This window comes from Antechinus flavipes, chromosome 2 (genome assembly GCF_016432865.1).
Source record: "Antechinus flavipes isolate AdamAnt ecotype Samford, QLD, Australia chromosome 2, AdamAnt_v2, whole genome shotgun sequence".
NCBI classification, from domain to species: domain Eukaryota; kingdom Metazoa; phylum Chordata; class Mammalia; order Dasyuromorphia; family Dasyuridae; genus Antechinus; species Antechinus flavipes.
This window is the reverse complement of record NC_067399.1, coordinates 227,031,698-227,045,659: the sequence shown is the minus strand read 5'-3', so window position 1 is coordinate 227,045,659 and position 13,962 is coordinate 227,031,698. Positions and strand designations below refer to the sequence as shown.

Sequence of the window (13,962 nt, the reverse complement as noted above, 5' to 3'; positions counted from 1 at the left end):
AGCACCAGCATCAGGGCAAGCTCCCCCAATCTCCAGGAAATGTAGGCAAAAAGACAGGCCCAGAACCCGAACCCCCAGCCCAGGGCCCTCTTCATTTGTCCTGGCTTCGTAGGGCAGCCTCTTTTGGGAAACTACAACCAATAGTCTGGAGGCAATGTGGTGCAACAGAAAAAATACTAAATAGGGACCTAGAAAAGCAGATTCAAATTCTGGCTTGGTTAATTTGGCAAAGTCTCTTAATTTTTCTGGACCTCAGTTTGCTGTATTCTAAAATGAGTTTGAGCTGAATGGATCTCTATGATCCCTTTCAGAAATAAATATGTAACTCTATGATCTTTCCAAGTCCAATTCTAGCTGACAGGGCAAAGTAGGAGCCAATTACTTTCTTGATTCTGTTATGTTAACCTCAAAATAACAGGGTTGGATGAGATGGCCTCCATGGTCCCTTCTAGCTCAAATCAGGAGTAACATGAAGACATTTGGGGTGATGACTGGCCATCACCAGATTAGCTGGCCAGTCAATACTGGCTTTCTTAGCATTTTCCCACGATCTCTCCTGTCCTACACTCACCAAGGCCCTGGGGTGAGGATAGTCTAAGAAACAGGGTTCCCAATAAAAGATAACACAGGATATTAAAAGAAGGAAAGAAATTTTTTAAAGGAGAAAAATAACAGGAAACCCAAAGAGAAGTGTTGGATGGGACAGAATTTTTATCAACCCAACAGAAGAAACTCCATAGTTCCACATCGTCTTCCCATCATTAAAAAATGGGGCCATAACCCCTTATCTAACCCTGCCACAGGCTAGGAGATGTGGAAAATAAGGAAGCCACATTTCTGGGGTAGGGAAAAGAGTATCTTCAACTTTGCAATTTTGCAACACCCATTTCCTGGCCCCCTACCTTGCAGTTTTGGCACATTCCTCCAATGAAGAGGGGGTGTTCCAGGGTGACGTTGAGGCTCCCACAGGAGATGCAGATGTCTGAGGACAGATAAGGCAGGTAGGCATCTCAGTGGGATCTGACCAATGCCTTGCCCAGTCTGGCTCAGCATGTCAAGAGGAAAAGGGAGAAAGGTGTGATGCATGAAGTAGATGAGAGGTCATGAAAGAGATGAGCATGAGAGTGGAAAAGTCCTGTTCCCTAGATCAAGGAGGCCAATTCTTATCTCCTGGAGCAGCAATGTCTACTAGAAATAAAAACAAAGCCATAAAGGAGTATTCACTAGAAGAAGGGTCTCAGGTTATCAAGAGAATTCATCCATGGCCCATCTCCAATCCTACTTGGCCTTAAGCCTTAAATAGAAATAACCTTCCCCCCCCCCCCCCCCAAATAGGACACAGAGCACTATTGTCATTATCATGTTAAATTGAACATACATTTTATAAACAAAGAAAAAAAAGTTGTTTCATATATAATACTCTTATTCTTTGGGCACTTAAAACGTTCATGTTTATGATTCAGTTAACAAAAAAAAGGACATTTAAAGGCAGGATAGACCTAAATAACAAAAATAACCCTCTTTTCTTAAAATTTCTATAAGATATCCTGACATATCTAGAGCAGAAAACCATCATACTCAAAACAACGTTACAGAAAGAAGGCAGCTTTGCAGTTCCATTCCTGAGTCCTCTCTTTCAAACAACCCTAGGAGCTGGGACAGGGAGGCTCACCTACTTTGATGACAAATAATCAAGAGAGGGAAGGGCTTGGCTAGTTCAGATAGTCTGGTAGAATCGTTTATTGGATCACAGTTCTGGAACCCACAATTCTTGGCTCTCCTTTCCTTCAGGTCATAAAGCAAAGGACTACATTTCTGAAGCCTAACTCTTAGGGACTTGGAAGAAGGTCCTGCACCCTTTGGGTTCTCTCCTTCTCTATCCTTCAACTAATGGGAGAATTTATATAGAAGGTAACAAGGATATTTATGGATGCTTTCCCCTAAAGGAGTGGGGAAATGCTTGCAGGACAGCAAGAACAATATGCCTTTAAACAGCAGCTGTATCCACTGGTTCCCAGCATGTCCCTTTTAATTATATTCCTCAAGAAGCTCAGAAGATGGGGAAAGATGTGTCATCCCAGTCACAATCTACTCACTCACCTTCAATGTTCCTGCACTTCTGCCGCACCTCATATACCAGCCGCTCTGCAGAGGTAACAAAAATCAAAAAAGGGATCAAAGAGTAGAAAGTGTTTTTGTGACTCTCCATCCCCTCTAGCCTGTCAGCCCCCTCCCAACAGCCTTGAGCCGGCAGCACAACCTGTGGCCACCGCTACCTCTTGTGCGTTCATCAATGATCTCTTTGATCTTGGGCTTTTCTGCTGTGCTCTTTCGGGGTTTTTTGGCTGGTGGAGGTGGGGCATAGGCAGCGGCTTCGGGCTCTACTGGGGCCCACATGTCAGTGTAAACTTCCTTGTAGGGATTTCTCTCTTCTGTACAGAGAGGAGAATGGAAGAGTTGGTTACTGGCTAACAAAATTGATAGGAAAGGAATGAGGGTACCCAAAGCTGATCTCTAACCAACCCAATCCTAGCTAGTTAGGGTCTCAGGTCTATTTTTATAGAGTTACTAATGTCCAAATGTTCTGGGTGGAGGGGGAAGAGGAAGGAAGGGGAGAAGCAAGAGAAGAAGGGTGAGCTCTATGGTCCCACTGAGACAGTTCCCCTCCTTGATCACAGAAAGAGGTTATGGCAGTTACCATTGGCATCCAAGCACTTGCTTGTGCTCTCTCCCCCACCTCTCTTTCCTCCCTCCCTGATCCTCTACCTAGCTCAGGCACTGGCTGACTGGAGAACCCAGCTTGAGCTTTTGGCATTTACCTTCTGGTGGCTCCAGACCCTTTGGGCCAGAGGGCTGGAAGCCACCCAGAGCCCACTCGATCATTTGTTTGTTCTGCACCTCCACGGCTTTAGCTGTATCACTTTCATCGTTTTCAGGACAGGCCGGAAACAGCTTCCCAGCGCGGCTGCTGGCCACCTGTAGGGCAGCACGTTAGGGGGGGAGCGTCATGGCCAGGTTGGAGTGAGGGAGAGAATCGCAGATGCACAGCCAGACTAGAGAGCAGTGGGAGTGGACATAGCCAGGATATGGGAGTAGAAGGGGGGCGGGCGGAGCACAGATCAGGCTGAGTGAAGGAGGAGAATGTCTGAGGAAGAACAGAGTAGAAAGGGGGTGAGGTGGGAACAGGAGGAAGTGCAGCCAGAGGGCCTTACAGACTTAAGAGTTAATTGGAAGGATGTGTCAGAAGTCACCTAGTACAGCCCTGATCCAAATCATGAATCCCTTCTTTGACATCTTCAACAAATCAATGTCTGGCTTCTAGCCGTCTTGTGGTGAGGGCATGGCAGGGAGCTTATTACCTCTCAAAGCAATCCACATTCTACTTTTAGACACCATTTATCATGAGCAAGTTTTTGTTTACAATGTGCTGAAATCCAGAGGTCCTAGCTTTGCCCTTCAAGGCCAAACAGAAAAAGGCTAAGCTGTTTGATGGGAGGCTATTTCACTTCTGGCATTGTACCTATCCTTAGAGCCTAACATAGTGTCAGTACTTAATCAATACTTGTTGATGGATCACTCTTTACCATGACATGCCCCTCAAAATACTTGAAAAAGATAGCTACTGTGTTGTTCCCTAACCCTCATTCCCCCCTCATCCTCTTCAATCTTTTTTTCTCTGGGCTATCTACTAATAGCCTTAGTAAAGGATCCTCCTATGAATGGACTTCAGCTTGCTGGCTAGGCCCTTAAGATCTAAGAAAGATTTATTTTCACTCTCTATTAGTCACCAACCTTCTTACCCTCCAACTTCAACTTTCTGGCTTTTCCCTCCCTTTCACCTTCCAGTCTCTGGCACTCACCTGAAGGACCTCATAGATGGCTTTCCGGTACATAGGCTGCTTGTTATATGTTGCCTGATGGAAGGCACTGCAGAAGGAGCTCAATGGCATCAATTTCTCAACACAAACCTGAGAGAAAACATCAAGTTAACATAGTGAAGGTTGGGCAGGAATTCTGGAGGTTTGGGAATATTACAAACCATCACCCTGAATTAATAAGGATGCAGAAAACAGCAAGAATTATTAAAACCATTCCTATTCCATTCCAAGTTTGCATATTAGCCACCTCCATCTGTCCCCAGGATGATGACTACAAGTATCCTGCGACCAAATGGCACCCTCCCCTAACAGCCACATGCATCCTAGCACTTACCACTGAAAACTTGCCATCTCCAAACCACATGACCCATCGAGTGCCTTCAGCTGCTCGGCTTCGGCCTGTCATCCACCAGGATACAATTCGGCCAGGCCACCAGGAGAAGCCCCGCAGTTTTCCCCATACCAGTTCCCCAATGCCAAAGCCCCGGCCATCCTGTAGCCCAAGGAAGTAAAAATCATTATTATAACTATTGCCACCAGGATACTTTTCTCTTTCTGAAAACATTTCTCATCTACTTCCTGAAAATGTTCAAGACAGTCTCTGTAATAAACATGGAACAAAAGGATAGCCTGGAGAAATGAATATTAGAGCTCTCTAAATGTGAAAATAAGTTTACTATATTGAAAAAGTGTAAGGCTTAAGAAAGATAAAAGCTTGAAGTTTGGAGGAGAGTCTGTGATTGGTAGAAAATAAAAAGAACAGGAAGAGGAACTAGCAGAGAGCCCCCAGGGAGGTATTAAATTAAGGGTAGGAAAGAACAACAGAAATTATAATCCTGGCTGAGAGAGGAAAAGATGAGGAAATGCATTCCCTCTTTTCATGGGAGAAGTAGGTGAACTATGTGTATAGTTTTATATTTTACACAGTGGTCAAAATGCTTTTGTTTGCCTTTCTTTTTTTGTTTGTTTTTTAAGTTACAAAGTACATGGGACAAGGAGAGGAATAACTGGAAATGACTATGATATGAAAACAAAAGATATTGACAAAACTTATTTTTTCTAAAAAGATGTATTCCCCAAACACTCACCTCATATTCAGGCTCATCATCAGCGGCCTTAGCATTATTCTTATCCCCAGCATCAGCCCCCACTGGCTCAGGTGTGGTGGCCACAGTGGGGGAAGCAGGATCAGTAGGTTGCTGTAGAGCAGGAGGACTGGCCTCCTCCACCTTCTGTGGCTCTCCAGTCCCCTGGTTTTCTTCTACAACATTCATCACGGCGATGACCTTGGCTTTCTTCTCAGCCTGAGCAGGACACAAAGAGAAGTATCCAATGTAATTTGTCATAGTTACAATGAAGTCCCCAAAGAAAAACCTATTCAGAGCTTTTGCTCTCAGAGAGAAGATTCCCTGAATCTTGAAACCGCCAACGGAATGGGAGGAGAATGGCCACTTCTCCTAAATGTTATAACAACTTTGGAACCAATTCACTTCTAAAAAATTAAAATAATACTGCCAATTATAAAAGCCATTCTTTTCCAAACTGAATGTTACCCCTTTATTTCCTTTCTAGAGCTCTTTTCCCCCAGTTAAGAAATCTCATCCACTACTCTCATTCTTAATTAATCTTCATACAACTTAACAGCTTAGGCATCTGATCTCATACTAAAATTCCCAAAGTTTTTAGGACCCACATAGGGAGCTTTGAAAAATCAAAGCTTTCTAAGAAATAGCAGTTATCATAATCCTGGAAGTGATATAATAAGACATCCGTAAGTAGAGACAGGAGGTAACAGGTGCCAGGTGGGCCAAACCATTACCAGCAATGCAATCATCACTCCCCTTGTTCTTTTGTAGTCCTAACCCAGAACTCAAAGCCCAAGAGATCTCAGAAACTGCAGTATCCACGACAGAGTCAATATGGCAGATCAGTGGCAACCCAGCTAAATTCTGAACATTCTTTTCCAAACAATAAAAATATCAAAAAACATATTTTTTAAAACAATCAAACTTTCATGCAGAATCAACAAAAATTTAAGGTGAGACATTTTTAAGCCTAAGAAATCTCATGAGGTTTCAGTTCCAAGGCAAAAAGATTGTTAGGGCTTGTAATGGCAGGAGACCTGGGGCCCTTCCTAGGTAAAGTTCAGAGTACAAACCAAGAGAGCAATGATCACACTTCTCTTCCAGAATCACACCACCTTGGAAACACCAAAAACTTGCAGATTCCCAGAATTTGCTCTGAAAATAGCAGAAAAAAGCCTGACGCTTGGGATAGTGCCTCATGATTGGAATGCCTAAAAGCCATAATCAGAGAAAGAGCATGGACATGATACTTCAAGAAATTATCAAAGAAAATTGCCCCAGTATCTTAGATCTAGAAATATCTAGAAAAATAGAAATAGAAAAAAAAAAAGATGAAAACTACTAGGAATATCACAGCCAAATTCCAGAGCTCCCAGATTGAAGAAAAGACTTCACACTATCAAAGAACAAACAAACAAACCAAAACATTTTAAATATGATAGAGCCATAGCAGGATCACACAAAATTTAACAGCTTCTACATTTAAAAAATGGAGAGTTTGGAATATGATATTTCAAAAGGCAAAGGAGTGGTGACTACAACCAAGAATACCTATTTAGCAAACCTGAGTATAATCCTTCATGGAGAAAAATGGATATTTATTGAAATAGAGAACTTGAAAGTATCTCTAATGTAAAGACCAGAACTGAATAGAAAAATTTGATATTCAATTGTAAGACTCAGAGAAGCATAAAAAAGATAAACATGAAAGAGTAATCATAGGTATTTCAGGACTATTAAAACGTTTATGTTCCTATATGGAAAGATAACACAAGAACTTTATCATTACTAGGGCAGTTAAAAAGAGTTTACATAGACAAAGGACATAAATGAGTCAATGATATTGGAATGATCTCTCCAAAAGATGAAGGGGAGAGAAAGAATGAGGAACTGGGAGAATGGAGAAGTAGGAAGAAATCTTTCTCATATAAAAGAGACATACAAGGAAGAGTTTCTAAGTAGAAGGGAAAATAGGAGGTTTAAGGTATGGATGGCAGGCGATATTTGAACCTCATAGAAACTGAATCAAAGAGGAAAGAAAATACACACACACACACACACACACACACAACTCAGTTATGTACAGAACTATAACTTACCAAATATGGAAATAGGAAAAGAAAAAAAAAATAAGAGAACTGGGAGGTAGTGATAAAAGAGAGGACAAATTAAGGGAGGCAGTGCTTAGAAGCAAAACAGATTTCTGAGAAGGGACAGGATTAAAAAAGGGAAAAAGACATAGATAGATAATATAGAAAATGGGATGGAGGGAAATACACAGCAATCTTAACTGTGAATGTGAATGGGATGAGCTCACCTATAAAACGGAAGCAGACAACAGAAGGTATTAAAAACTACAATCTAACAATATGTTGTTTACAAGAGACACACTTGAAACAGAAGGACACAGACAGCTGAACTTAAAAAAAAAAAAAAAGCACATGTAGCAATCTTGATGTCAGACAAAGCAAAAACAAAAATAGACCTAATTAAAAGGGATAATCAGTGAAACTACATTTTGCTAAAATGTACCAAGTAAAGTCATTTAAAAATTTTTTACCAGGTACAACACTTACTAGCTGTGTCACTCTGGGCAAGTCATTTAACCTCAATTGCCTCACTGGAAAAAAAAATTTTTTTTACAGCAAGTTTTTCTGATAAAGTCCTCATTCCTCAAATATATACTGAGCATTGAACTGAGTCAAATTGACAAAAATAAAAGCCATTTTCCAATTGATAAATGGATAAAGGATATTAAACAGGCAGTTTTCAGAAGAAAACAAAGTTATGTATAGTGACATGAAAAGATACTCTAAATAACTATTAGAGAAAACTAAAATTAAAACAAATATGAGGTACCACTTCAGAGCTATCAGAACTGACAAATATTAAAGGAGATGAGGAAAAAATTGGATACACTAATGAACTACTAATAGAATAGTAAGCTAGTTAAAATATTCTGAACAATTAGGAACTATGCCCCGTGATCTGGCAATCTTTTTACTAAGTCTGTCTTCCAAAGAGATCAAATGAAAAGGAAAAGCACCTATATACAAAAATATTTATAACAGTTCTTTTTGTGGTGGCAAAGTTGGAAATTGAGGGGAAGCTCAATAATTGGAGAACGACTGAAAAAGCCTATGATTTGTGATGGAGTACAACTATGTTGTAAGAAATGACAAAAGAGGTCTTTCAGAAAAACACGGGAAGATTTAAATGAACAGAAGCAAGGTGAAGTGAAAAGAACCAGATGATTGTGTACATTAACAATGTTGTAATGATGATCAATGGTGAAAGACACTGATTAAAACAATGAACCAAGACAATTTCAAAGGACTCATGATGACAAAATTCCATCCAGTTCCAGAGAAAGAACTGATTAAGTGCAAAACGAAGTATAATGTTCTCATTTTCTTTATTTTTCTTGATTTGGGGGGAAATAGGGCTAACAAGGAAATAGGTTTTGTATGATTTTACATTATAATTGATATCAATTATTTACCTTCTCAGTGGGTGGGGGGAGAGAGAAAATTTGGAACTAAAAATTTTAAAGGAATGTTAAAAATAAATTTTAAAACTTAGTTTTGGAAAAAAAAAGAAAAAAAGAAATTACAGTTATTACCAATATCAGTGGTCCTGTCCCCACACCTATCTCTAAGGGGATTAACCATTTGTGGAGAAGCCTTGCCACCACCAATACCAACTATTCAAACCATCTATTATCAATAGTCAGGTAAGCCAAAGAGTCCATCCCAAATACCAGTACTTATATTACCAGCCTAGTCCACGCATCCATTGTCGAAAGGCAATAACACTGATGGAGATTTGGCCGGGCAACTGCTCAGTTACAGGCACTTCAACCCCACTAACTCCTCAAAAGTTATCAAAGACCCAGAAAACAAAAGTTCTTAATATCAGTCTTTGGTGTTGTTAAATAGTTCAACATCAGAAACTAGCGTGGTTTAATTAAGGAAAATGATACTGAAGCTGTATTACTATCTACTCAGCCTCTATACCTAAAGACTATGGATTCTTCCTACCACGAAGATGAAAACCTCCTGTGTGTTCAGAAAATTCCTTGGTTTCCTATTTTTGTTTCCAGTTCATAAAACAGTGCATTGCATAATCTTAGTTTAGTAAATTATTTTTTTATTCACTTATTCATTCCTGGCTAAATTCTGCTCCAGATTTTCTCTCATTATATGATCCACTAATACATTTGCCTACCCCAACTCCCCAAGTAACGAATTTCTTGTAGATTCAACCTCTAATGGCAGTTTCATTCTTTGGTGCTCATCCTACTAAAGGACAGGCAACTGCACCTAGATTTCTTTCTGCCTTTAATTTTGGAACCCTAGGATCACAGATTTAGACCAGGAGGAGACGTTAGGAGTCATCTAGTCCATACCCCTTGTTTTGCAAATGAGGAAACTGAAACCCAGAAATATTGTAAGAAAGAAGAGAAAGAAGAGAAGAGAAGAAGAAAGAGAAAGAGGAAGAGAAAGAGGAAAAAAGATTTGCTCATGATCGATCACACAACCAGGAAAATGTCTAAGGAAGTACTTGGCTCAAGTCTTCCAAATTCCAAATTCAAGTCTCTAGCAGAGATAATATGGAGGGTCCTCTAGATTTATAAGGCTACAATCAATTAACCAGCAATTAGTACTAAAACACTTTCCATAAACTAGGTACAGTGCTAGATGCAAAGGGTAAAAAGACAAAGGTTAAACAGTTCTTACTCTCAAGGAGCTTACCTTCTAATTAGAGGAAATAATACAAATAGGGGAGTTAGCCAGGCAAAGATGGGTGGTCTTAATGGAAAGGTCCCGCTAGAGTTGTGTCTAGGAAAAAATTAAGGCTTCTAAGAGACAGAGATGAAGACCATGGGCTTTTCAGGAAAAGAAAACAATATGTGGAAAGCTAAGACAGGAGATGGAATATCTTGTAAGAAGAATAAGAAGGCCAATTTGGCTGAGCAATAGCTAAGAAAACCCCAAATGAGGTTGATGAAGAATTGGGACACGACTTAAAAGACTGGACAACAAGAGTGTATGAAGAGGAATGATGTGTAACAAATCCGGAAAGGTTGATTCCAACATAGGTCTAGCTGATGTGTTTCCTTTCTGGTGCACAGAAATGACAATGCCAAACTCAGGTCATTTCCCACAATACTTTCCACACTATCTCAAAGTGTTATTTTGAAAACTCTATTTTCTTCTGTGCTGCTATAATGCACATTCAATCCTAGTCTTTGAAATCTTCCCACTGGATCCCCTATCACAGTAAATATCAAGAAGAAAATATCTTGACCAAAATCTTTTAAGGTTCATTTTAATCACTTATTATCTACTCCTTCAATATACATTCCTTCAAGGATTTGGAAAATGTCATTTAGGTAGCTTTTACTGATGTCCCTTCCAGCTCCAAATCGGTGTATTATGCATCAAACACTCTCGGGATAGTAAGACAAAAACAGTCCTTTCCTCAAGATGATTTATTTCCTTGGAAGATAGAACACTTTATTCATTAAAAAGGTTTTTATTAAACTTGAGGGGGCTAGAACACCATGGATGATGGTGATATAAAACCAAAAATAACATAGACCCTGTCCTAAGAACTGACATTCTTAGGGAGAAAAATTATATGTAGACAAGTCAACAAATAAAAAATATACAAAGTTACAAAGTAACTGTGGTAAACTAACAGCCCGAGATGGGCAAGAGATGAGAAAAGTTCCTCTAAAAGAGAATAATGTAAAATCAGTCAGGAAAGAGAGAATGGAATCCGATCATAAAAGGCTTTAAATACTCATTAGATGAATTGAACCAGCTACACCCAGTGAAAGAACTCTGAGAGATGAATTCCCAATCCCTATATTTTTGTCCACCTGCATTTTTGATTTCCTTCACAGACTAATTGTACACTATTTCAAAGTCTGATTCTTTTTGTACAGCAAAATAACTATTTGGACATATATATTTATATTGTACTTAATTTATACTTTAACATATTTAACATGTATTGGTCAACCTGCCATCTGGGGGAGGGGATGGGGGGAAGGAGGGGAAAAATTGGAACAAAAGGTTTGGCAATTGTCAATGCTGTAAAATTACCCATGCATATAACTTGTAAATAAAAAGGTATAATAAAACACATAAATAAATACTCATTAGAGGTGTTTGCAATTTATCCTGGAGGAAATTGGGAGTCATTGAAACTTCCCAAGTAAGGGATACATGTATACTGAGAGGTAAATTATACAATGTTAACACAAAAATATTACTCAAAAGGAAGACGGCTTTGTTAACAGAAAAGACTTAAAACTGGAGAGAGGAAACATACAAACAGTGCTTTAGAGGAAGGGAGAGATTCATGGAGGTGAGGAAGGAGCAATTCCAAACAAAGGGGATAACCTAAGCAAGGACAGGAGAGAGGAGAGATGGAATGCTGAACACAGGAAGGAAAGCAAGCAATCTACTTTGACTTGAAGAGAGAAGGCACGGAGGGTGGGAGGATACATGAAATAGGAAAAGAAAGATAGGTACAAGCTAAATTGTAGAGCTTTAAATGTCAAGCTGAAGATTTTTGTCTTTTATCCTAAAGACAGCGGGAAGTGTTGAAGAGTTCACTCTACACTCACCTCCAAATATCAATTCAAATACCTTCAACATAAAATATTCCTTAAACGGAAAAGATGTGCACTAACAGATAATCTTCCAAAACAAAAATGACACAGGGCAAGTCTAATTTTTTTGGATATAGGTTGCTCTTTTTTTTTTCCCAATCACCTATGCCATCTCCTAAACTTTGTCAAGAGGGCACAGATGAAAACCGTTCTTCCCCAGTATCATGCCCTGCACTTAGAGGGCACTCAAATATTAATTAAAGATGACTCATGGGGAACCTCAACACCCACTCATAAAAGGGGATAACATGTACTCTTCCCCCACAGACAGCTGAAAGTATAAAAATGCTTGTAGAAGGGGGTAGGGGAAAGGCCCAGAGGCTGTGCATTGGAGCGTCAAGTACACTTCAATTATTCCACCTTCCCTAGATTCCTACATTTAGTTACTAAGCAGGGAAATTTACCCTCAATCCTACCATTTGCCTGCAACTGGGGCAAGCTTGGATAAGGGCACTGGTATTATGGTCTCTCAAATCTCTCCCCCTCCTCCTACTTCACCCCCTTTTCTTTGACCTTCCTGGGAACCTATAGGAGATTCCTTTCCACTACTCTTATTAAAGGAGCAAACCTCTTCTGCCTCAGAGCCCCCCTTCTAAAAAAGATGGTGAGGAGGAGGCAGCAGACACAGTCTCTAATGACCTGACCTACATTAGGCCACTGACCTAGAAGACCCAAAGGATCTTTTTGCTCAGAAGTTAATGAGCCACTGGGGCTCAAGGGCAACACCTCTCAGTCAATACTGAGGACAGAAGAATGGGGGAGGGGCGCCAGGAGGAGGAGAGTCTTCCCATCAGCCTGAGAAAATAGATGGAAACTTTCATTACTTGAGAATGGCCAAAGAATGATGAAGTCCATGGGGTGGAAAGACAAAAAAAAAAAAAAAAAAAAAAAAAAAGATTTTCTCTCAAGCCTGGGAGAGTTTGAAAGACATACCAGGGATAGGCTCTCCCCTTCTCCATCACTAACACAGTAAAACTATTTAATCCCCCAGGTCTAGCTTGACTACATTTTTCCTTGGTTAAGGAGGTTTTTAAAAAGAATTGTCCTTAACAGAAGCCTCTCTGCTCTACCTCCAGAAACCTTTTGTCATTTTTTTTTTTAATATTCCCTACTATGTTCTTGAAAATTCTTCCCCTCAATTTCCCTAGCCTGCCAGGTTTAGTAGCTGGTATCTGCTGGCATTTTATTGAGCACAAAAAAATGGCCTCTGCCCCTGCCCTGGACATGACTGTCACCTGAGAGACTGGAATGGAAGCTTGTAGCTACAGTGGAAGTGGGGAGAGAAGAGAGCAAATAGTTGAAGGTCTGGGTCTGAACAGTGGGGAAGAAGCAAAGTTGGAGGAGTGGGGGTTGGAGGAGGGGATAAGGAAGGGCTGCAAGACAGAGCAGGGCCCAAAGGGCAAGTTCAAGGGAATAAATCCTTCAGTTCTTGCATTTTTCAACCCCACCCCAGGGTGCCAAATAAACAATAGCTGGGAAAGAAAGACTCAACTCCTCTTCCCCCACCTTCATCCCATTCAGATTGATGGCTACCATTCCACAAGCTTTTCACGAGCTCAATTAACCCTCAACCAGGACTGCATCCCCACATGGCAGGTAGAGGAAATCAGGACGAGTCCATCCCTTAGGCCTCTCTTCTCTCTCCCATGCCTTAATGTACCAACCCACAACCAAGCGTCAAGGCACTGGCCGCCTAGGCAAAGCTAGAAATGAGCCCGTAATTCACACACCAAGCTCTAGCCAGCCCCAACAATACCAACCCCCCATCATCTGTCACCCCCAGTCAGCTGCCTGCTGACATCAGTACAATCCACTGTGTGAATCTGTGGATCTCCACCCCCCTACCCCCAACCTCCTTGGTTCTCCAGTGGCAACAGCAGTCAGGGTTCTGTTGTTCACCATCCCCAGCCCTCGACATGTCAAGAAAGCTCCATTCATCCTGACTCGGATCCCACCACTGCCCCTTGAATTTGACTCTGGGGCCCCCTGTCCAGGCCTCTCTTCCCTCACCAGGCCCCTGTGGCAGAGGATTTCTGCTCTACCAGCCCACCCTCGTTATGAGTCAGAACCTCCCTCTCTCTCCTCTTCCCTCGATCTTCTCGGGCTTGGCTCTTGCTCCAAGGAGAACTCAGGAGTGTTGAGACTCCTGAGCCCAGCAGGGCCAACCACAGGCACTGTCTCAACAACCTCCATCCCCACCAGCCCCCAATCCCCAAACACAAGTCAGCAGGTTAATAGCAGGAGATCAGAGTGAACCTTAGATCAGCTATATAAATGTCAGCTGTTATGACTATTGTTGTTTCCCACACGGAGC

General features: G+C 40.9%; 1 protein-coding gene across 2 annotated transcripts in view; it reads right to left on the bottom strand.

Moving 5' to 3' along the window:
• DNMT3A (DNA methyltransferase 3 alpha) overlaps positions 1-13,962 on the bottom strand; it is a 118,550-nt gene that overhangs the window by 22,411 nt on the left and 82,177 nt on the right. For both annotated transcript variants that reach the window (XM_051976355.1, XM_051976354.1), the window contains 7 exons: positions 4,967-5,182; positions 4,213-4,371; positions 3,861-3,968; positions 2,820-2,976; positions 2,277-2,432; positions 2,101-2,145; positions 903-982 (listed from right to left, as the gene is read on the bottom strand). In XM_051976355.1, coding sequence (XP_051832315.1) covers positions 903-982; positions 2,101-2,145; positions 2,277-2,432; positions 2,820-2,976; positions 3,861-3,968; positions 4,213-4,371; positions 4,967-5,182 — 921 coding nt within the window. The remainder of the gene's footprint in view (positions 1-902; positions 983-2,100; positions 2,146-2,276; positions 2,433-2,819; positions 2,977-3,860; positions 3,969-4,212; positions 4,372-4,966; positions 5,183-13,962) is intronic.